Here is a 24,607-nt window from a genome sequence, read left to right as displayed (position 1 = left end):
GTACCTCTCCTTTTCCAGAGGAGAATGGAGAGCTGGACCCTACTCTGCACTCTCAGATAAACACACACACCCCAGACCCTGTGCACTGGTCTGACAATGTGAGCGAGGGATCACCTCGTCCACAGACTCTGATGCCTGACATGCCAGACGAAGAGGAAGAAGAGGAGGAAGACGAAGACATCCATACAGAGATGAGGCTGCGAGAGATGGACATGGCGTACCGTCTGGCCCAGCGCCAGGACCTGGAGCACGACCTGGAGAACGCAGAGTGGCTCCGCGCCTCCTCGCCCGCAGCCAGCAAGGTCAATGGCATTCACATGCACCTCAGCCCTACGAAACTCGCCGACGAGCCCCCAAGCGGACGGAAGTGCCTGGGCCCGGAGCTCCACCCTGATGACGCCATGCTGGGCTACGCCAGCCGACCCCCTGGCCTCCCCATGCCAGACGACCTACCCTTCACCAGGGAGCCCACCAGCGAGGACAGCGAGGAGGAGCTTCACCTCCCGCACCACCACCACCACCACCCACAGCACCCACATCACCATCAACACCAACAACACCAGCAGCAGCAGCCGCACCACCACCCGCAGGCCCGTCTGGAGCCCAGCTGGGGGGCGGGACCCGGGGGGCTGCAGGCGGCACGGCCCCTGACCATGGATCGCGCCCGGCTCAACCTGAGCCTCCTGGAGCAGGCCATGCTGCTGCAGTCGGAGCAGAGGCAGGCGCTGCACAACGCCTACAAGGACATGGACCGCTTCCTGCTGGACCAGATGAACGGGGAGCGCCGGCACCAGAGGCTGCTGGAGATGAGCGCCGCCCGCGCCGCCTTCCACGGATGTAAAGGTGCTGTCACTCACCGTACCGTCTCACTGTAAGCCAGAGCCATGCTGCCGCCGTACCATAGTGTAAACCAGTGTTTCTCAAACTTTTTCAGACCGAGGACCACTTTGTCCCCCCAAAAAAATATCGGGGACCACCTATCAACTGAATTTGCAGTTCATGGGTGCTAATTTGACACTGCTATTTTTTATGCAGATCACTTACTTTTTATTCACATCATAAGCCTGTCTTATTTTGTTGAAAACATGAAAATGTTACAAATATAGCCTACTGCTAGCTTATCTTGGAAAAGTAGAAATCCCCTCATGGACCACCTGAACTCTGTCGCGGACCACTAGTGGTCCCCGGACCACACTTTGAGAATCACTGGTGTAAACTCACTCACCGCTTTACTGTGACTTTACCAGAGCCGTACTGTTAACTCAAGTGTCCCCGTCGGTTACATTTTAGATGGTTGTGATAATGGTATCACAAGCAATGGCCTGCACACGCACACACATGCACACATACACACACGCACGCACACACACACACACACATGCACAACTGATACCTTGCACTCGTTAATATAACACTGTCACTCACCGTATCGCCTTAGCCAGAGCCATGCTGCCGCCGTACCATAGTGTACACACGTACACACACGCGTACACACACACGTACACATGCACACCAGCACAACTGATACCGTGCACTCGTTAATATAACATTTCATTCGGATTGATATTGATTTATTTTGGCCATCAAGGCAAACCGTGCGTGCGTGAACCCAATCAGTGGCGTGCACAAATTAGCCTGTGATTACTGTGCCATGAAATCTCACACTGTATCCCCCCTTGAGCTGCAACGATAGTCGCAGGCAGCATAATGTTAAACTGTTTTAATGGTCATGCCACTAGGAAACACACTAACTACCATCTGCTGCTTCTCTCTCTCCCTCCCTCTCTCCCTCTCTCTCTCTCTCTAGCTCTCTCTCAGTGCTGGTTTTCATGGCTCATTCAAAGAGCAGCTTAATTCCTTTGCCGGAGTATTCATACCTGACCCTCAGTCTTTTAGTGTCACTAATAAAGATATAATGAAGTGGAGATTGTCATGGGGCCACCACTCTGTAAAAGGAAGAGTTCCTTTACATAAAGCTAGATGGACCAAATCCTCTTTAGTCCTAGAACATTTGCCAACAAGTGAGGTAATACACAACTGCCCTGAAAATGGAAAAAAAAACTTGTGATGAAAATGTCCAGGCTTGCCATATTGGATTTTGATAGGAATCATGTAGATATTTAACCATGACCATAAGTCTTAAATCCCCCTAAAGTACCTCTCATGTTTCCCCGTGAGTCTTCAAATGACTGCTGTTAGTAAATGGGTAATCCCTGGTGTAATCGTTCTGTGACCGAGCACTAAGAAATACATGCCCTCGGTGAAACTGTAGCCTTAACTAATGTAAGAGATTACTATAAGCATTTTGAGTATGAGAGACACAGAGATGCAGAGAGGGTGGGGGAGAGAGAGAGTTAGTGAGTGAGCTGCATGAGCTGCGTGTGGCGAGGGATAATGTACATATTTTTCCATCTATTGAAACTGTATGTTCTGGGTTATCAGTTTATTTGATTAAAAGAAAGGGCGTTTCGAGCGGCTAATGGCAGCTGTCACTGTCAGTGGTGTTATTCGGATGAACATATTAAAGCTGATGTTCATCGGCCAATTAATACTTGTTCTGTTCCGTTTGATTTTATGTGTAATATCGATGTGCTACAACTTTACAAGGAAATTCATGTGCAACAAAAATGCATTATTTGATTAGCATTTGACCCAGTTTGTGACATACAGTACAGCACAGAGATCTGTGTGTACTGTATGGATATGGAATCGCTTCATGAAATATGCACTAACTAATTGGTCTCTTCAAACATGTTTTGATCTGGATGCAGAGCCCATCCGCACGGATAAAAAGGACGTGAAGTGCCCCACTCCAGGCTGCGATGGCACTGGCCATGTCACGGGACTGTACCCCCACCATAGGAGCCTGTCAGGGTGTCCACACAAAGTCCGAGTACCCCCAGAAAGTGAGTATATTTTGGGCCACTGTTTTCCCAAAACATCACTGTGTTGTACAGCACACATTATCTGCTGGGATTTATGAAACAACATGCCTGCATGGGCAATGGGAGAGGTAAATGCGATAGAAATAAAAAAATAGGTGCCTCAGTGCAGGACTGGAACATTTTGTTGTTTTGCTACATACAAGGCATGTCTGAAAACATCAGAACTGCATGTTGCAAAAAAGGTGTGGTGTGGTGTGGTCCACATAAAATATGTGTGTCCAGCTACAGTATGTGTGCAACAACATCTTGTGTTAGTGGAATATCACTACAAATGCCAACAATTATTCGTAATTAGGTGAATTTGTCACACATCAATAGCATGCAGAGTGTTGTTGTGCATGTGCTCTGCAACCTAATCTTCAGCTGTAGGCCTACTATATGATATGGTGCTGAGGACACAGTAGCAGAGACAGGGAGAACTTCCTTAATGGCCTACGGAAGTGACAGTCAGCAGTGACTGAAATGGAAATTTGTTGTATGAACTTTGAGTCATCATGCTGCCAAGCATAACTCTCTGGCACAAAGAAGAGTTGTTGGCAATTTTTTTCAGCATTTGAACGCAGCATAACAAACATTCACCATTTAACAGAAAGGCAACAAAAGGAACGAAAAATTGTAATTAACTTTTCTCAATATGAAAGCGTGGACTCTCAGACCAGAGGCTGTATTTAGTAATCAAAGACTTGGCAGATGCCAGCGTGTGAAAATAAATAGCTGGACATGTCAGACAAGCTAATTGAAAATTGTGTTCGGAATAAAAAAGTTACTGGATACTTAAAGGCCACACTAAATTGAACTTCAACCATATGTTTGAGTTTTATAGTTAAGTTTAGTTTTTTTTTTTTTTTTAAAGAGAAGAACATAATGTTACAGAGAATAAAGCCTGTTAAAGAAAAAAAACTGACAGACATGCCTTCAATAAGGAGAAAGTTGACAGTATCCATGGAAACCCGCACACGTACAGACATACACACAACACAACACAACAACATTGCGTTAGCAACCTGTTTTTTTCACTGCTGTAAGTCCTTCACTCACACCAATATCTGCCCTCTCTGTCCTTAACCAAAACCTTTTGTGATAATGCCAATATGTCGACATGGTTGGGTGCACTATTTGAGGTGACACTTATGTGTAATTGCAACAGAATCATTATACACATCATGACCACTTAAACCTATGGACAGAGGGATAAAAAGCAATCACTTCCCGTATTACTTCCTGCATACGAAAAAGCCAAATATGCGTTTCCCTTGTGACATTACTGTGTGTTTCCACTACAAAGTTGAGTATTTGCAACCACCCTTTGCGCCTCACAAAGTGGTCAAGTATTGGTTTGTGAAATATATTTACGTTGTGTATCATGATTTTCATGCATTTCGCACACCTTGGCTATTCGGGAGATATAAAGAGAAAATAAACAAATTGTTATTTTGATAGTGTAAGGTTAATGTCAGCCAAGGTGACGAATCCGATGACGAGTTCTGATGTTGGTTTTCCTGTGTTAGTCTTAGCCATGCACGAGAACGTCCTGAAGTGTCCAACACCGGGATGCACAGGAAGAGGTCATGTCAACAGCAACCGTAGCACACACCGGAGGTGGGTCTTTGTGCCTATGCTGGTATAATAAAGAGTCAGGTGTGTTATTGTGTCTAAATTGTTGCTTTCAGTACCCATGTCCTACACCAAATAGATATCCATCAATTGCTTGCCTCGCCTGGCATCTAAAAACAAACAGGGGCATTGCTTGCATTTTACTTTTATTCATTGTCATCCACTATCAGAATAAAAAAATCATTAACATGACGATGTCTCTCTATGACATGGAATGCAACCATTTTTATGTTCTTCCTTCTTGTATGTGATAAATGGTCCTTTTGGAGCTTAATGATATGTCTGCCTTTTCATCGCAGATCTTCTGTAATCTAGAGTGCAAATCGTATAAATTGTATCAACATGCATAATTTATATCACTATGTATTTTGCACATGACATAATTATGTGAATCTTGATATTGTTACAAGTTGTTAACATATCCCTAAAGGATATCATTTGCATAGTGTGGATTTTTAGCATGGCCTGACGTGGTTAAGAACTATACATGTGTCTGATCACAGTCTTTCAGGATGCCCCATAGCTGCTGCAGGAAAGATCTCCAAACCTCAAGAAGATGTAAACAAGTCTAGACAGCCTCCTGATCGCCTGTCCAGGTAATGCAAAGACTACTCTGATGTTCCTTTGTGCCAGAGCCTTACAGACTTAATCTACTGTATTTTTTATACATAAAGATATGCTGCAATTCACATGATCTGTTTAGAGCACTTACAATTGTCACATTTTCATTGGTTCACATGAACTAGTCATTTTCAGTCCTTAATAGTCACATTTCTTTGATGACAACCATGTTCATGTTATCTCTCTCTCTGCTGATTGCTTCCTCTCAGACCTATGGACCTGATGAAAAAATTTGACTTCAGCCAGTTTAGCAGCTATGGGCTTCCTCACCCTGTAGCCGCCCTGCAAGCCAACATCTCCAAGGACATGGACAAGTACAGCAAGATCAACTTCGACTACGCCAGCTTTGACGCACAGGTCTTCGGCAAGCAACAACCCCCTATGGCGCCCAACCAGGACCAGGAAATCTCTCACTTCTCCGACTGTGAGTTTCACACCTTTCAGGAGATTCATACGCAGCCATGGGTTCAGACGTATATCAAATCTATCGCCTATCAGAACAGCAGCAGGTCAAGCCGAAGCAGCTGACACACTTTTATCAAAGACAGCGTTTATCAATCATACAGCTCTTACCTGATGCCTTGTCTGTGTTTAACTAGCTGAAATGGGCTGAATGCAATAAATGCAGGGGGTGGTGCGGGGTTGCGGGTATGTGGATGAGGCTTGTCACTTGTCACTTTAGCTCTGTAATGATGTCATTGTAAGATAATGACACAATGACTGCTTCCATGTGCCGCATTACCAATTCTGATTAAATAAGTGTTACAACACAGCTACGTCACCTGATCGCCTATTCATCATCATAAATTATCGGCTCTTTCTTACCATGACACTGTTATGCAGTCAATGTGACTGAGCCTCTGTTGTGGCAAAGCAGAGGTATCAGTGCCTAGCATTCATTAGTGAGCATTGATGTCAGCTCATGTTGCCATATGCTGTCTTGTACGTCATTATTACTTCAGTGTCTCAGTGCCGATGCGTCAGCTACTGAATATCACACTAGAATTTGACTCATTTTAATATTCTCAATGTTGGAGGACAGTTTTTTTTTCCTGATCACTGAAACCTTGATTCATGCCACCATAATATTCCCTGAACTAGGCCTCTGGAGTCTTGGTCCAGCCTTTGCCCAACATCAGGCCTGTTAGATAAATGTGTGTCCCATTTTCTTTCCTCAGCCCCTTCCCAGTACCCCTTATTTCTGGGTCTGGGGGGACGTCTTGTGATACCCGGTGGCCAAAGTCCTGTCCACCTCAAAACGGAGAGCGACGGTCTCCACAGCAGCAGTGTTGCCGCCACTGCCGCCATCCTCAACCTCAGCACCCGCTACCGTGACAAGATGGAGGTTCTGTCCAGCCAGCCGCTGGCAACAGCCACAAAGGTAATCAAATTAGGCCACTTGGAAAAGGTATTTAATGTGGTCAATACTGAAGCAACTCTGATTTGTGTATGAAAAAGGAGGGAGGGTTTGGGGGAGGGGGGCGGACATCAAAAGACACTTTTTGGCACTGAGAACTGTGTGGCTCTGGTGGCAGAAAAAAACAAGAGCCCCCCCTACCCCCACCCCCTGCCCCACCAACACCACCACCTCCAGTAAAGCTTTAATGTACACAAAGGAAAAATTTGTGTAATCACATCAAAAGCGAGTGAGAAAAATACAATCAGCCTTGTTCCTTTTTCTCAATTACAATTAGATGCCTTTTTGTAAAACATGCGGTCATGCATCTGATTTGGACTTTCTATGGAGAAACAGAGACGCACGGACTGAGAAGAAAATTATTTTTTATCTACAAGGGATGTGGCTCCCTATTTTGTCACAGACAGCAGAAGACGTTTCACTCTGTCCTACATTATCAGAGATAAGCTCGGCCAGATCTGTGCCAACCAGAAGACTCTATGATATAGGCCATGGGGGTCATTCGAATGGATTAAACCAATCACCAGAAGGCCTCATTAGCTGAAGTCTTAACTACATTTACATGAAAAATGTAAATGAGTTGGTGGGAGAGTGCAGCCTGTTTCGTTTGTGGAGTAAGTTTACACACCGAGGGCTCGGCCTCTCTGCGCTACACTGCGCCCTCTTAAAGTTTCACTTTAAAGGGATTTAAGCATTTTAAGTACAGCTCTCTCTCAGAGCACTTAAACCTAATTCACTCCACTCCCTGACTCGGTGCCCAAGTGAAACGGTGGTTATCTTTTAAAGTACAGGGAGGCTCTTTAAACAGCCATGGCACACTGTATAATGGACATCTGGAGGGAGTTAGAAGTCAGTAAATGTCCCAAGTTAAGGAAGTATGAAGAGATTTGACGTTGAGAACTCCCACACTAACGCTCAGCGACTGTGCTGTGCTTGAATGCCAACACTGGGGCTGAGCATGTGGGCTGGGACCAGGTACCGTGCAAACTGTCAGCATGAATAAAACAGTGTTAGTAGATTCGTCATCTGTGCCTGGCCTGCATTAAGCGTCTTTCTGAATACGAAGTGTTGGGTGCTGTGTTTCGGTGCCAAGGTAACTGTAAGTGAATTTTCTTCAGACCAGACACCAGAAATGAATGCAGCTCACAAGGATTCCACCACCAAATTTGATTTTTTTTTTTTCACATTATAATATCTATGAGTGTATTTTTGTCACGTGTTCTATTTTTGAGATCAGTCAAGCATGTAGCTATTCAGTTTATCAGAAGACTGTAAATAAACAACACTATTTTGGGACTGTGTTTCTATTCACCGCTCAGACTCCTGTCTTGTATATCTAATAATGGTAAAAAAAAAAAAAATGCTCCCATATGTGCTGATTCTGAATAATTGGTGTTACTCTGAGACAGTTTTTCTAACGAGGTAAAAGTTTTAGTGGGTGCCATAAGCCTTTCAGCTGCGTCCGTCCATACTTACTGCCACCACCACACTATAAATGAGCGACACATCTGTCACTGATGGGAAAAAACTTGCTGCATTAAGCCCTGTGGACACATTAAGCTTTTTAATTTTTATTTTAATGGTGATGATGACCTAAAACCATCACCCCCAGCTGCCATCTTGCTTGTGTGTCCTAGAAAACAGATGACACAGCTGTCACCGTAAAAACTATATGCCAGTGATCTGTCTGTAGAATTACGCTCCAGCACTACACTTTACATTGTCTACTTTCCCCCCCACATAATCAGCCCACATCTGATGGGCTTAAAGCATTACACATATGCACTGTAAGTGCCTCTCACTCAGAATCAGACATCTCACATCAGAATCCCACAGCTTGTGACTTCTAGCACATTTAATGTTGTCTCGTATAGAACGATATATGGATGTATTGAATTTATTCTGTTACGTCCAGTAAAGACTTCCAAATAAAACAAAACATAATATTATGAGTCATCATTTAAAGAGCATAGCGTTGTAGAGCAGGGCATAGCATGCATACTCCGATTACATTGTCCCAATGTTTGGAAACAGCAATTGTGAGGAGCTTACTTACAGCTCGCTGAAATGATTTACTAATTGACTGTTTTGTCAGGGCCACAGTTTTAGATGAATAGCTCCACTGCTGTTCTGCAATTAACCACCTGCCTATACACATCATGGATTGTCATGTTTGGTCCTCGCACATTGAAAACACACAACCAAGCAGTATAATTTTGCCACATGCATTTCTAACTAGTAATGATTCATTGATGTGAGTGAAAAAAAGGCTTTTATGTATTCACACCCCTTTCTCGGTATTAGGACATGCCCATAGAAGTGGATGAAAATGGCACCCTGGACCTGAGCATGAAGACTAAGAGGGACAAGCTGAAGGACCCAACGTCGTCTTTGGCCCCCTTGCCACCACCTCCTCCGCCGCCACTGCCACCCCCCATGTCTCTGGGGGAGGGCCTGCCAACCCCAGTCACCCCCATGTCCAAAGCCAGCGGTCTCCACAACCACACTGCGTTCTACCAGGCTCTGTGCGAGCAGGAGAGTTGGGATGCGCCGCTGAACTTCAGCAAGCCCCACATGATGCATCCAGACAGGGAGGTGAGGACCAGTAGGCAATAGGGGAGCAAGAGATATCCTGGAGCTTCTACTGCAGTGCAATACAATTGCCATCAGTTGGGCTGTGTTTGTGGGAACCAGAGGCCAGTTCTTGGAAAGTCGTGCACTGTTATCAAGTGCTTGAAGAGACACTCATGTGGTCTATTCTTATCTCATCTTTTGTAAGACATTTGTTTCAACATTGATTTTATATGTTATGTTAGTCTGGAGTGTAAGTACTGTGTGAAATCATAATCAGACTACATAAAAGGAATAGAAACTACAGTATCTGGTGTCTGTCTTTTTGTGATAGGGCGTCGTCTTTCATCTGGGAGATAAGGCTGTTTTGAGTGGTCTGCAATCACAGATGTCATGGCTCTTCTGTGTAAAATCAAATCTTTCAAATCTGTTGTCTGGAGAATCAGACAGTTGTCGTTTTGGTACAGCTGGTGCTCGTAGATCCTTTTCTTAGAGGGAACAAAAAGTAAATCCAAAGGTTTAACACCATTGTTGTTGTCCGTCATAAATACTTTCGGGGATTAAAGTGCCGTTTAAATGGATGTTTTTTCCCCTTTAACCTAATCACAGTCGTCTAGCCCTGCTGTGCCATGTGCCGTATAGTATTGATGTTGCTATGTCCTGACTATCCACTGCACAATATGTATTTGGATTTTCTTTATATATTTTTTTAAAAAACAGGATCAACTTGACAAGACATCACTAGATGAACAGGCCTATGGAGGAGACCCTTGTCTGCTCAGTCCTAAATCAAAGATGCTTTCAAGAGAAGCAAAGAAAGAACTCATGAGGTATTTAGTTGCACTTGTTACAGATGGCTCATTTTCTTCTGCTTAGAATAACTGTGAAAATGTGTAGTTCATGGTTTGTTTGCCTTCCAAGGTTAGAGAAAACAAAGCATTGCTATACCATCTGACTGTATTTATGACTGCATTACATGCGTTTATTAATACATTTCTAGACAGCAACGCATATTGCATGTACAGTATACAGTAGAGTACATCTTTAATGAATTGCCTTGATATTTCATGAATTGTTGGTATTATTTCTTGGTAGATCCACGATGTATCATTTGTAAATTATGTAAATAACATCTATCTATAAGCCCAGTGTTGTATGCAACGTAATATAACTTAAAGAAATGCTTTGCAGTTGTCCAACCCCTGGCTGTGATGGCAGCGGTCACGTGACTGGAAATTATGCTTCACATCGAAGGTAATGATATCGGGAATTGTTTCTTCCTCAATCAAAAGGTCATGGTGACATTAAGAAAGCAGATTAAGAACATTTTTGACATATTTGGAGGTTTTATTTATTCATTAATTACTCATTTTAGTTATCTGGCTGTAGTTTGCCCAGTTGTGTTTTGCATTTTAGATATAGCCACATGCAGTGGTGGATTTGATGGGTTTGGAGCTGCATAGATATGACAATATCCTGAGATAGGAAAGGTTGAATGATTGTAGCAATGTATCATGTCAAACTAAGTAATGAAGCCACCAACTCAGATTTGATGCAAGATATCAAAATTTGAATGCAATCCACAAAATCTGATAGATACAATATCTACCACACATTATGTACCGGTATTACAAGACCAACTTCAGTTTTTGTTGAGGGTTTGATCGTAATAGATATACAGTATATGTAAAGAAACACATACAAATAATCACACATAATGCTCTATCAACACATAATAATGATGGTCTACCAATAAACAAATACAGATTCAACATACTTTTCCTTCTCTCCTGTACAGTAGACCAAATGTAGGGATCTGCTGTGATTCTGCAGTCTGGCTTCAGTGCCGTTATGTAAATGAATGTTGTTTTCTACAGTGTGTCTGGGTGTCCACTGGCAGACAAGACCCTGAAGTCACTGATGGCTGCCAATGCTCAGGAACTAAAGTGAGTAATAGCCCACCCGGCCGCCCATTACATTATTTTGGCCCCTGTTCCAGAGCTGATAGCTGAAAAAAAAGACAGCTCTGCTCTGATCCCCATGGGAAGGAAGAGTAGTTCAGATGCAAAACCCCTTTTCAGAAAATAATCTTAATTCATTTTTATTTAATACAAAACTATTAAAATTGCATATTTTTTATTTTATTTATGTAATATAACTATTTATATGTATTATCAAGTACATGAATGTAAACCAAACCAACAACGGGGTTCTCTAAAAATATAGAAGTGCAGGTCTTCAGAAATGGAGTTAGGGGGTTTTGCATCTGAACTCTTCAGTTATATTACCGATGTCTGAATGTTGTTGCATACTGTATGTGCATATGACAGGCATCATTGGAGGTCGGGCTCGTTACTTTGTGTTTGGTCAGTGCTTAACGTCAGTGTTCTATTTTTATCACCGCAGGTGCCCAACACCTGGTTGTGATGGTTCTGGCCATGTGACTGGGAACTATGCCTCCCACCGCAGGTAAACTCAGCTTCACAGCACAAGAGATGAGCTTGTGTCTGTAGCAGACCACACTAAACATGGAAAAATATCACCACACTGATGCAGGATGTTACTTGTGAGGGGACAAGATGCTCACTATCTACTGTAACTTTTGATTGTAGCTTGTCAGGATGCCCCAGAGCAAGGAAAGGAACTCTGAAGCTCACACCAAACAAGGATGAAAAGGATGACCAAGAAATTAAGTATGACATTTATTAATACATTTTCTCATATATCATAGTCTTTATTCATGTGATGTGTTTTTGTGGGGGTGGGAGGTGGGCGTGTGGGGGTTGTTTCTGGTCTTTTCCATGAAATAATAACAAAGCAAACGTTATATAACTCAGTTTGGAAATGATGAGTATGAGTGATATCCTATGGATAGTAGGAATAACTACAAACATGTGTGCTTTTTCTGTATATCCCTTTGACTTTCATCACAGGAAAGATTGTAAAGTATCATTTAATCCAGTGGCTGTGTATCCCAGGAACTGTATTCCTAAAACTGCGTAAATAAATAAACAAACATTAATATAATTGATTGCAGCTTAAATCCAAAGTCAGCCATGCAAATATCCTTTCACTTTTACATCTGGGGTAGTATTATCTCTTTTTTCCTTTTTAATTACTAATGCAATGTCAAGAGCTTAGGAATTAGACCAGTGCTGGTCTCATCCACATTAAAGGAGAGAAGAGCGAGACAGACCTCCCCCCAACCCTACCCACCCCCCCCCCCCCCCATCCAGGACATCTGTAACATTGCTAGATTACTGTAAATTGGTGGCCATATGGCATGTTTCCATTGTCTCAGAGATGCATGTCTAGGCTACCTGTGTTACAGAGCTGGGAGAGAGAGAGGAGTGTTATAGGACTTGTTTTGTCCTCTTGTTGATGCTGCTCTATTAACTGAGAAAAGTGCTAAAATACACCCGCCACCCAGCTACCCCAAACCCTGTTGCGTCGGCCATGCTATTTGGAACAACTCTGACAACCTTTCACACTTTCCAAAGAGAGGGGCTATTCAGGAAAAGGGCAGTGACCTCAAAAACACGTTGCCTTTCTCTCTCTCTCTCTCCCTCTCTCTGTTTTATTTATTTCTTTTTTTGTATCGGACACATATGACAATTATGTGCAATTTATGTCATCCCATTACTGACCTGTAAAATAGCGAATTGCAAAATAAATTACCCAACTCTCAGCAGTGTTTCAGCCACACTGTGACTTGTGCCGGTGTGTGTTTTGTAGTGGCGCGGCTGCATCTAAACCCGACTCATTGTTATCATTAAGCTTCCTCTAGATATGCTGCTTGTGAGTTCAAGGATACAATTATTTTAACGTTGCTTTTTGTTGTCATTCGAATACATTTTAATCAGCATTTGACTGGATTAATCAAGTTAATGGCTATGAAAAATCTTCCGGCAGAATAAGTACTGGGGTTTGTGGACATGTGCACGACTTAAATTATAGAGGCAGACATTTGGTCTCAACAATCCCAAGTTACTTAGGCTTAGTGTATATACTGCACAGGGATGAGTCGTTAGTCGAGGTAATCGTAAAGAGTAGAGAGCAACACAAATACAGTATATGCTGTGTGTAAAGCTATCAACAATACTCAGTAGTGGGTCTGAAACCCAGAAGGGTATGACATTAAAACCTGTTAAGACACAATGTGTAACAACATAATACAAATGTGTGTGTGTGTGCGTGTGTGCAAGCATGCATGTGTGTGTACAGTCATGAATTTGCGCACACATACTGTACGTATGTACGTATGTATACGTGTGTGTGTGTGCGTGCGTGCGTGTGCGCCTGTGTGCATGGGTGTGCACATGTGTCCACTCCACACCCACACATGCGTGTATGTGTGTGTGAAATAACCTCTATGCAGTATTTATGGTATATTGAAAGGCATATTTATGGTATATAGAAAGTTATATTGAACCGCTGCCTCTGTGTTGTGTCCAGATGCCCGGTGACGGGGTGTGATGGCCAGGGTCACGTGTCGGGAAAGTACACCTCCCACCGCAGCGCAGGCAGCTGCCCCATCGCCGCCAAGAGGCAGAAGGAGAGTCCCATCAACGGGGCCTTCCCCTGGTCTAAGGTGACCAAGCAGGAGCTGCCCCACTGTCCACTGCCCGGCTGCAACGGCCTGGGACATGCCAACAACGTCTTCATTACCCACAGAAGGTACAGCAGGTGAAATGCATACATGTACACTAACACACTGTAAAGACTACTACAACGTATATGGGTGTACTGCATGTACTAAAATAAATATAGGCCAATGAATGTGTGATGTTTATAAAATGAATTGGTCAGTAATTAAAGTTGATTGGTTTGACTAGTTAATTGATTGAATGATTAACGTTAACTTTCATTCATCGTAAGAAGCAATTCCTTACTGTAAACACGTACCCAATAAATGTGAAACCTTTATTTAGTAAAAGAAAATACACACTACAATGGGGCAATGAATCAGTGAATGGAGAACTCAACCCATGATGAAAAACACAGTGAAATGCATCAGGCTCACCATGTCCCATTTTGTTTCTCTTTATAGCCTGTCTGGTTGTCCACTCAATGCCCAGAGTTTAAAGAAGAAACTCTCAGGAGATGAAATGATGACCATTAAAGTGAAAGCCAGCAGTGGTACGTTTTATGAGATAGCGGTGATATTATTTACCTGTTTGTCTGTGTTTAATATATTGATAGTGAGTTTACTTTGTGAATGCGCTTCAATGCAGAGTATTGTTGAGTTATGATTGTATGATTGTATGCCTCTTAAGCAGAATTGCTTAATAAGCATGCCTGTTATTAATAGACCATCTCTATATTCATGGCACCTTAGTGCTAAGGGGATGAAAAGTACTTGGCCTGGCCTATATGCTGTCGTGGTTGCCTTGCTGGGATTATAACAGGGTGTATGCAGGGTTTTAAAAAGTATTAAAAGGTGATAAATTAAAAAGCCAAAATTTAATGGCCTTAAAAGTTGTAAATTTGCTCAAAAGGTATTATTTTTAGAAAAATGAGGTTATTTTTTTTGTTGTACCATTTTGACAAAAAAAAATGGATTGATTCTGTATCTGAGGGCAGTATGAGGGGCAGTCATGGTTATGCGGTTAGGGCGTCAGGTTGCCAACCTGCCAGGTTAGTGGGGAGACTAATTAACCAGTGCTCTCCCCCATCCTCCTACATGACGGGTACCCTGAGCATGGTAACGTCCCGTCGCACTGCTCCCTTTCGGGCATCTTTTTGCAAAAAAACGAAAGTGTAATGTAATGTTAAGGAGGTAGAAATTACAAAAGATGTCTTGTCAGTACTTGCATCGGAGTGTTGTGATGGTTGTAAAAAAAAATCTAAAGGTAGTGAAAAAGGGTATTAAATGGTAGTAAATTTGACTTCAAGATTGGTGTATATACCCTGTATAAGGACTTTGACATCAAGGTGACACTAGTTATCTCCTACTGTGGAGTCTACCCAAAACAGAGACTTCAGATTCATATTTCAACATGTTTGAATAGGGACAGCTGCTACAGTAGTTTCCAATTCAATTACTCTTGCTCAACACTTCTAGAGCAAGACAATGGCCACGCTATACTATGCAATGAATTTAGCTTCTAATTAACTATTACTTATAGCTAGTTTTAGATGTAATTTTAGATGATTAGATAATTAGATAATATGCTGTTTATACAGTATGTCTCTGTACTTCTATTTTAAGAAAAGATATGTTGCTCAGCAATAGTGTGTATTACTGAATCTGCAACAATATGCATCCTGTACATTACAGTAGTAGCCGCAATATCATATACACCCTGCAGTATCAGAAACATAGAGCTGGGTATGTGGGCCTCAGTTCTACAGAAAACACTGTACTTTTAAATTTCAGCAGATATGTCATTTATATGATACGTCATTTCTCTCATCAGACCCCACAGACCATTTTAATTAGTTGTTTTCTGGTATTTCCAGTCATACTGTCATGATAAATAAATTGTTATTGCAGAAATGTCTTTCTCTAAGCAAATTTACATTATGGTATCCCCATAAGGCTATTACTGTAGTTTTTATTTACTTTATCGTAGCTCATAATGTAATACTCACAAAAAAAGAGAAAACAATGGGCGAAGCAGAGTGGAATTGTGCCATTTCATCAATATTTTCTCACATTTTATGATTTCAAAACATACAGCTTGATACAAGTTTTGCTAGTATCATGCTACTCATTTGCTACCTGTGAAGAAAATCCTCTCACATGTGACAGACCTTGCTACTAAAACATGCTCATTTTGACATCTGTGGTGTATTTGAGGAGCATTGATGGTTTTGTAAGAGTGTAAAATCATAGTGACAATACAGCATGGCCCTGCTTCAACACCATTGTCTTGTCTCTCCTCGCTCTCTGCCGAACAGGTATTGAAAATAATGAGGACATGCAGCACTTGGATAATGAGATTAAGGAACTGAATGAATCCAACCTGAAAATAGAAGCTGACATGATGCAGCTGCAGACTCAAGTAAGCACTCTGGCACTCCGTTCAGAAACAGAGGAAATGTATTTACCAATGACAAGTGAATACATGAGCCCTGTACAGTAAAACATGCAGTGTTAAATCAACACCTACAGAGTACTTTGGGACCAAATACACTCTAGAAGATGTTAAATCAACTCGCAAAGTGATCAATTAACAATAAAAATTTTTACTGTGTGGGTTGCAAAGGCTCACGTTTATACAACATTAAATCTTAAGTCACTCTAATGGTTTCAGATGACACATTTGGGGATTCATAACAGCTATTGAAGTTGTTTTAATATAAATAATATGATTGTGGGTAGTGTATAAGGTAACGTGAGAGGATGTTATACCAAATATTTATTGTGCATACAAGATACATTGGAGTCCTGTTAAATAATTGAAAATTGGTGCCTTTCAGCCTTTGTAGCCCTATATGAAAACATTAATGCTGTACTTTTTTGATTGACCTCTTTTCAACATGTACAGATATCATCAATGGAATGTAACCTTAAGACAATTGAAGAGGAGAACAAGATGATCGAGCAACATAATGATGGCCTGTTGAAGGAATTAGCTCGTTTAAGTCAAGCTCTCATTAACAGTCTAAATGACATCCAGCTACCACAAATGGTAAGAGAAGCTCAACATTTTTTTGGAATAGCAGAGTATAGCAGTCTAAAAAAAGTGTTTGTAAATCACTTTGTAAATATACCTATGATCTAAGTATCAACAAAACATTTACAAATGTCGGTAAATAAGTAAGAAATACTATCAGGGCTGGACTGCCTATCTGGCATAGTGGGAATTTCCCGGTGGGCCCTGCACCCTTGTGGGCCCCTTTTTTAACATTTCTGAAAATAGGAGCCCTCAAGGCTGCGGAGCCAACTAGTGAATCAGTTCTGTGCCGCTTATTATGAGGGGCCCCTTTAAGCCAAAAGTGCGCATGGCCTATTTCTCCCCCATTCCAGCCCATGAATACTATGTTAGCACAGCAGTCACAGCACAGTTATAAACATTTGTAAATGTTTTGTTTATTAATAGTTTATATAAATGTTAATAAAGGTTTGGTCATAAACAGGAAATTGTTTGACGCTGCGTATAATTTGTATTGAAACCAAAGATTCTCTATTCTAAATTAAGAACGTCTCTGTTGAAATCACCCAGCCAGTTCATGACATTCAGTGCATGCCACATTTGCACATTAGTCTAGGTTTCATCATGTGCTATTGTTCTACAACATGAACGGTTATAATTGGTGTTGTAGAGTCATTCAGCGGAAGTCATTTGTCTTTCATGTATATATGCATTCCTAATCACTTGTATATATTTTTTTTACCGTATATTGTCCATTAAAGAGCGGTTAGCATACACATATGAGCACTGGGTAAGAGATAGACAGGATAGGATATACATACCTACATCTTGTCTTAAATCCACAACTCATGGTGTGAATGGTGTCCTTTTCTCTCCTCGCAGGGTCCCATAAATGAGCATAATTTCGAAGCCTATGTGAACACGCTGATGGATATGTATAACAACTCTGAGCACGACTACTCCCCTGAGTGCAAGGCCCTTTTGGACAGCATCAGGCAGGCCATCAAAGGTATCCATGTGTAAACTGTCCGCCTGAGTATTTTCTGTGTGGGGCCATTTTTGTGGACAGCTTTACTCTCTTCGGGAGGCCTTGTGTACCTCCATGTGCAAAAGGAAAATGACAATTGGGAAAGTGTTGTCATTCCACTGAAAACATTATTGCACTGAAAGAAAAAAAATAATGCTCTACCAGCCACAATTTGTAAAAGTTTTAAAAGCTTCTGAGTTCGCTCAGTACACTTACGTTATTGAGATTTTTACCCCTTTGCACTTATTTATTTCGTACGGTTTGCTTGGTTTTACTCTCTATTTGTTTTTCGTTTGTTTGTTCCTTTGCATAATTGATTTCTGTGTAAACATTTTTTGCGTATGATCATGCTATTGCTATTTATTCTCTCAATTCAAATATTTATTACACAGTAATATATTTAATTTATATCTTAATACAATGGATGTTCAGAAGCAGAAACTTCATTTGTTTTGTATTATTTGACCTCTGGGCAGTGCAAAATTGTGAGAGAAAAACAGGCGCATTCCACACTCTTTTGTTCTTTTAAGGGTTTGTCACTGAAACTAAATTCAGAACTCCTCGGTTCCAATGACCACCTTGTGAACTCCTGGGAAACGTTGCTTGGTGTTGCCATCTAGTGGTCATATGCAGCTCCTACATCAGAGTGACTAAAACTCAACTGTTCCTCCTCCAGGGCTGAAGGGAAAAAATTACATGAAATTCAATACTGAATGTACAGTGCAAAATCACCTCACATGAATAATCACAAGAAATGAAATGGAAGGACATAAAAATCAAAAAGAAACTTCACTCATCACAAATAATAGTCGGAATGAATGTTGCATTACAGTTCAAATGTATCAGTAGAAAAGAAACTAACAGTCAGTATCTCAAATCTCAAGTCTTTGTTTTCTTCACACTTTTTCATTAATTTATATCGATATTTGCCTTTGGTGTGCACACGTGTGTGTGTGTGCATTTATGTGCCTAAATGTAAATGAATACATGAAATATACTCTGTTTTGTGGTAGAACAGTATTATGTGAATGGTGTTTAATTTATTACACAGTATACCTATTTTCAAAGAAAAAATACTCTGTTCAATTTACTGTTTATATGCCATTTTGAATATATACTGCTATTGTTCTGATATTGGGGGTGAAGTCTTTAATCGTCACGAGTGATGGCCATTTTTTTTGTTTTCATTTTCTTTCTGAAGTTGCGAAAGTGACAAAGACAAGCAAGAGTAAGTGTTACAGAGCAAATGAAAGCAAGTTCCAGAGCCACATTGCCATTAGTGACCACCGACTTCCTTTACAGCACTTCAGTTACTGACAGACAATGTACGTGAGTGAGAGATATGAGGAGCCCAACATAGCCCGACATAGCCTCATTTTGATTGTATCACAAATCTCTCTCGTTTTCCATGTAGTGACATTTCTTTTCTGCAAAAGGTAAAATAATACATGTATTCTTTTGGAATTCTATGTGGAGCAAAACAGTGACCAGTGACCTATTAAGAAAAAGAACAGAGAGGTAGTTCAGTAGTTTTTTGATGATGAAATACAACATTTCAGCCACTTTTATCTTGAAATGTCTCTAGATTTTAAAAAGAAAATTTCCTAAAATTTTGGGAGCAGTATATATAAAAATCGTGCACTTTTTGTTGTCCACCCATTTGAAAGTAGTCCAGATGGCGGCAAAAGTTCTTTAGGGAGGACACTGCATTTTGGTTTAAATTCTCAGATGCATGGACTGGTATCATGTTAGATCATTCTGTATTACTAAGTTGCCACATGTTGTGTCATGCAAAAAATGAAAATGCAAAGATATAATAATTATCTGAAAACCCATTGGGTATTGACGACGAAAAAAAAGATTTATCCAAATGATGACTGCTAATAAGTTAATAAACTGAATCAATTGTTTTTGTTTAAATTAATGACTGTAATTTATTATTATGTTTACTTATTTATAATTCTTAACTCTTAATTTATATACCACACATTGTTTGCTCAGGAAGTTTTGTGAAGAATATTTATTTTTCCCTGTTTGTATTTGATGTTTTGTAACGTGAACTGGATTTTTTGTGTAATGATATTAGTATGATGGAATTGTATTGTACATTTTTTTTTCTTTTTGATTAAAACAAAATGCTTTTTTCAGTTGAGGTAGTTTATATATTGAACATTCCTTGAACTTTTACTATTTCATAAACAGATGATGCGCAGTGTTGTACAGTTTGTGTATGGTAGAAATAAAATATTCATATTGCCAAAAGAGCTGCAATTTTTCAATATGCTGAATATTTCTTAAACAAAAAAAAAATCCAGATCCGTCCAACGGTCTATTACAAACAACAGTACAGAATTAAGTGTACTGACGACGCAACTCAGAGACAATTTTGAGGTTTGGTAACAGAAGACACAACACAATTAATTGTAGCGCCATCTCCAACTCAGCTTTGAGTTATGACCGTGATTACCTTAACAATCTCATTATTGTAATGAGGTCAGCCTGTGTGTGGCATGAGTGCAGCTATACCACTTGATTTGCATGGCAGAGTGTAATAACTTCATCATGACAATGGCAGCAGCGATGAACTTCAATTAACTTCAGGCATAGCTGGCACATTGCATGATTTACAGTGTGGGAGAATAAAACATAATTATAATATTGCACTTTTCCATGAGACATTTCCTGTTCAGTGTCTCATGATGCTGTCTGTTATGTGTTATAACTACCCAGGCAGCGCCGTCCTAGTGACGCAACACCTTCGGCCTTGCAACTAGTCAGGTCAAGAGCAATGCAAGTACTTTCTGAGTTCCCGAAAATACGGGAACTCCTTTCACTTTGTCGGGAAGCAAACAACCATAAGAAAACCAAGGGAGGCGCGTCAACCATGCTGTTTGGGAAATGATAATTGTTATGCTCTTGGTCAGACCAAGTCTCGAAGAGATTTGCACATCGATGATGATCAGGCTATGCTATAACCTCACTGTCGCCAAAATAGTAATGGCCAAGTCATCATCTGTTACTTAAGGCTCTCGATACTGTCACAGCAATGTTGTTATGATGTAGTTGAGTATTTTCAGGAAATAGTCAATAGGCCCGCCGACGACCGCATCTGCAGTAAGAGGCTACATACACACAAGTGATTTTAGCTGAAAAATAAAAAACGGCCTGCTAGAGAGAAAGGATTGTATAGAGGCATGTAGTGGATATGTGTTTAGAAGTAGTGTGCGCACATCCACAAGTAGTTGTCCAGGTCCCAGACAAAAGGTAGACAAAAGGAGGAAGATCCCTCTGTTGGATCGAAACGTTGCCGTATGTTAAAATGAAATAAAGTATTTTTGGAGTTAATACCCAGTGTGCGGACCGCTTCATCACACATGTAGTGGATACGACGTCATGATGTCATGGTTAAGGTCTATGGGAGATGCCCTTTTACTGGCAGGACAGCATCACCTGAGAAGAGTCCAGCCTCAAAATGAGCATGTCTAGATCGGACCCTGTGCCAGTGTCATCATTCAATGCCAGACTATCCAAGTACTGTATGAATTACTGACACTTACAAGCAGGTAATTGGAGTGCTTCTGGGTCTTCACCTTTTTTCCTTGGTGCTCATCAGTGTAGGGGCTCTCAAACTTGGTCCAGGAAGACAGATGCTGAGGCACTCAAGGTTGCAATTTTTTTACTTTTGTATTTGGCTACAATGCCTACGCGTTTCGGCCCTTATGGCCTTCTTCAGGGCGTATCAAGATCTATCTTGATACGCCCTGCCTCAGTGCCTCAGCATCTGTCTTCCTGGACCGAATTACTGACACTGTTCAGAAAGCCACCGAGGGGAAAGGCCAGACATTGATGATAAAAGTAACCACATGCATAATGCTGACTGAGACATGAAGGAATTCAGACCCTGTAATTACAGTTTTCTATTAAGTTACTTACAAGCCAGTAAGCAAAAAAGGGACTGCATGGTATTGTAGCCCAATATGGTGAGAATGAGATAAAGAATCTATATAGGATCGCATAAACTTATGAATTATAGTCAAAGCACTCATCTCTGAGTCAAGGGGTAGTTGGAGTACTAAAAACCCTCTAATTTACATTGGAGAAAACAATGTTGAAAACGCTGACCGGTTTCAGCCGTCTGGCCTTCATCAGGGCAAGGTTTAAGTACAGTATATAAAGTCTATTTAGGATCTATGTATGTATGGATACTTGGGCACTTTTGAGGTGGACTGGCATACCTCAAAAATACTAGTGGATTATACCTTTCAGTTTACAAAATCGATTCACTTCAATGCACAGGGCAGTAAGAATGTTACTACACCTGTTATACCACATTTTAAGCCTACTGTCCATCAAGTCATTACTTATTCGTTCTGAAACATGAACACTCTGAATTTATATTAAACTAGGTGTCAACTAAGCACCAGTAAATATAAAATGACATATGGTTCACTTCATATTAAACAGGGTGCCTTGTGTGTCAAAATCACCAAAAGGTCATAGAGCAGGGGTGCCTCACTCAAATTAACTGGGAGCCGAAATCTACATCTAAGACGAAGTCATGGGCCGAACTCAATTTCCTGGAGGAAAAAAAAAGGGGGGGGGGGGGGGGGTCATACACTCGTTTAATACTCAGAGGCAAATTTCACAAACATTGGTTTGCGCTTCACTGGATGTTTTCCCTATGACTACAACAGGAATATGCACAATCTTGTGGAGCGGGTGGTTCAGCTGCCTTCCCAAGAAGTGGCATATGACCACTACTGGCTTTTACTTGAGCGCCTCCTCTGAGACTTTTTTTATGGATGCTGATGATAAATCGGCAGACAAACTGTGAATTGAAAAAATGAGAACGTCCACCAGAAGAAAAAACAACATGCCTTGACAGGACATAAAAAGTTCACCTTAGTGGCCTAGCAGTCACCCAGGGCTCTCACTCTGAGAGTTGCAAAACCGCAAGAGAGGTGTCATATAGCCTACTAAACTGGGCTTTCCCAGGTGGTACAGTAGGAGACAGAAAAGACAAAGAGTAGCCTGCAAGTACAAACACATCTCCCCAGACAGACAGCTGAACGACCAGACAGCTGTCTCAAGTGATATCAAGGCCAGCATTCATAAAGGCTTGGACATCAATTGAAAGCAATGAAACAGGCACAGAGAGCCAATCATGGGCGAGGTAACTCATATTGTATGCAAGACAGGTCAGGTCAGGTGAGGTCAGCTCCCTTCCCACTTTATGCTTGTTATTGAAGAACTGTGTGAAGTAACGTGCCTCTCCCAAAAGCCTTCCCCTTCTGGGACTCTGGCACAGACTTCATGGAACATATTTTGGGTCTTGTGAGTGAACTGTAAGTGTCTTATGATACATGCTGTTGTATGAATCCAAGTCACGAGAGATATACATTTCCAAGCTGGCCTGACCCAGATTCCCAACAGGAGTCTTCTTCTAAAATACCGTACATCCAAAAATGCTTTGCTGAACAATTATAATTCAATATTTTAACAAAAATGTGCAGGTACCATAATGATGGTACAGTGGAAAGAGTACTGACAGGCCAGGTTATAGTTTTCAGAGTGTACACAGCATGGTTATAATGTGTAGACTTATAAAAAGCAAATGTCATTGGTTCTCTGAGTTCAGATCCAGAGACCTACATTTGGTGCCAGGCCATTGCCTATATCTATCATCTTATCTAGGCATGGTGATCGCAAATGTCAGAGGAGCCCAACAGGTCCGAATGAACTGCGTAAGGTGTAGACATTGGAGACATGTGTTGAAAAGCATTTCTTAGAAGGAAGAGGTGCAGCTGAGAAGGGACGAGGTATCTGCAGTGGCCTGCCAATTTCTCAATACTTCTGACTGGTTAGCTTTGGTTAACTGGTTAGCTGATGATTAGCTTATACAAGACTGATGCCACTATTAAACTGCATTGAAGAGAAGAAGACATATCATATGGAGTCTATTGGTAACAGCTTGTGCACTATTTTAACCATTCTATGTCATTTCCAACGATGTTAAGATAAAAAGCAAATATATGCACTATTATCAATAACAGGTCTATAGGGTAGACGACATTGGATGCAACTGACCCAAACTTTCTAGGTTTTGCCAATGTTGGCCGATCAAAAAGCAAACAAAATCCTTGCTAAACTCTTGCTTTGTGGCAGACCAGTTTGTATGTAGAGTCCTTGTCCACTTGTTTAACCTCTTGTCCTTGTTCACCTCACTACATCTGATAACTTTAGCAGATCATGTGGCTCAGGAGGACCAAGGCTCATATCAGGGCCTTGCATGAATAACCCACTGAGTTCAATTCAGTACACTGAGAGACTATTAGGGTGATATACTGTATGTGTCTGTGGTGAGGGCACTTTTCCAGCTGGCACATATGATGTAATGTATACTCTACTCTCATGAGCTGACTGTCCTATGGGCAGAGAGGCTTGCTATTATTTCCATGCTGTGGAAAAAAGCTGGCAAGGATGAGAATGTATTTTTCAGTCTCATCCACTAGATGGGGCTGTCGGATACACATAATGTGATTTAATAAGAAACAATGGCCCTAGGCTAGGCTACGGAATATGAACAAATCACACCCTCAGTGCACACGCACGCGCACACACACACACACACACACACACACACACACACACACACACACACACACACACACACACACACACACACACACACACACACACACACACACACACACACACAGAGATACACAGGGCCACCGAGAGCTTTGGCTGGGCCCAGGACAAATACTGTACATCTGAAAGGGCCCCAAACCCAATACATACAATGTAATGT

The 24,607-nt window shown here is 41.3% G+C and overlaps 1 protein-coding gene across 1 annotated transcript in view; it reads left to right on the top strand.

The window, feature by feature from the left end:
• Positions 1–17,813, top strand: part of st18 (ST18 C2H2C-type zinc finger transcription factor) — a 60,054-nt gene extending 42,241 nt beyond the window's left edge. The window contains exons 7-24 of the mRNA XM_063220002.1: positions 19–843; positions 2,772–2,906; positions 4,454–4,544; positions 5,063–5,155; positions 5,390–5,604; positions 6,359–6,561; positions 8,902–9,202; positions 9,414–9,421; positions 9,889–9,998; positions 10,360–10,422; positions 11,046–11,114; positions 11,575–11,637; positions 11,781–11,861; positions 13,624–13,845; positions 14,219–14,307; positions 16,072–16,175; positions 16,662–16,805; positions 17,652–17,813. Coding sequence (XP_063076072.1) covers positions 19–843; positions 2,772–2,906; positions 4,454–4,544; positions 5,063–5,155; positions 5,390–5,604; positions 6,359–6,561; positions 8,902–9,202; positions 9,414–9,421; positions 9,889–9,998; positions 10,360–10,422; positions 11,046–11,114; positions 11,575–11,637; positions 11,781–11,861; positions 13,624–13,845; positions 14,219–14,307; positions 16,072–16,175; positions 16,662–16,805; positions 17,652–17,792 — 2,957 coding nt within the window. The 3' untranslated portion in view covers positions 17,793–17,813. The remainder of the gene's footprint in view (positions 1–18; positions 844–2,771; positions 2,907–4,453; positions 4,545–5,062; positions 5,156–5,389; positions 5,605–6,358; positions 6,562–8,901; positions 9,203–9,413; positions 9,422–9,888; positions 9,999–10,359; positions 10,423–11,045; positions 11,115–11,574; positions 11,638–11,780; positions 11,862–13,623; positions 13,846–14,218; positions 14,308–16,071; positions 16,176–16,661; positions 16,806–17,651) is intronic.
• The last annotated feature ends 6,794 nt before the right edge of the window (positions 17,814–24,607 follow it).

This window comes from Engraulis encrasicolus, chromosome 16 (assembly GCF_034702125.1).
Source record: "Engraulis encrasicolus isolate BLACKSEA-1 chromosome 16, IST_EnEncr_1.0, whole genome shotgun sequence".
Lineage (NCBI taxonomy): Eukaryota > Metazoa > Chordata > Actinopteri > Clupeiformes > Engraulidae > Engraulis > Engraulis encrasicolus.
Note: the sequence above shows the minus strand (reverse complement) of the source record. Positions and strands in the feature narration are given on the sequence as shown.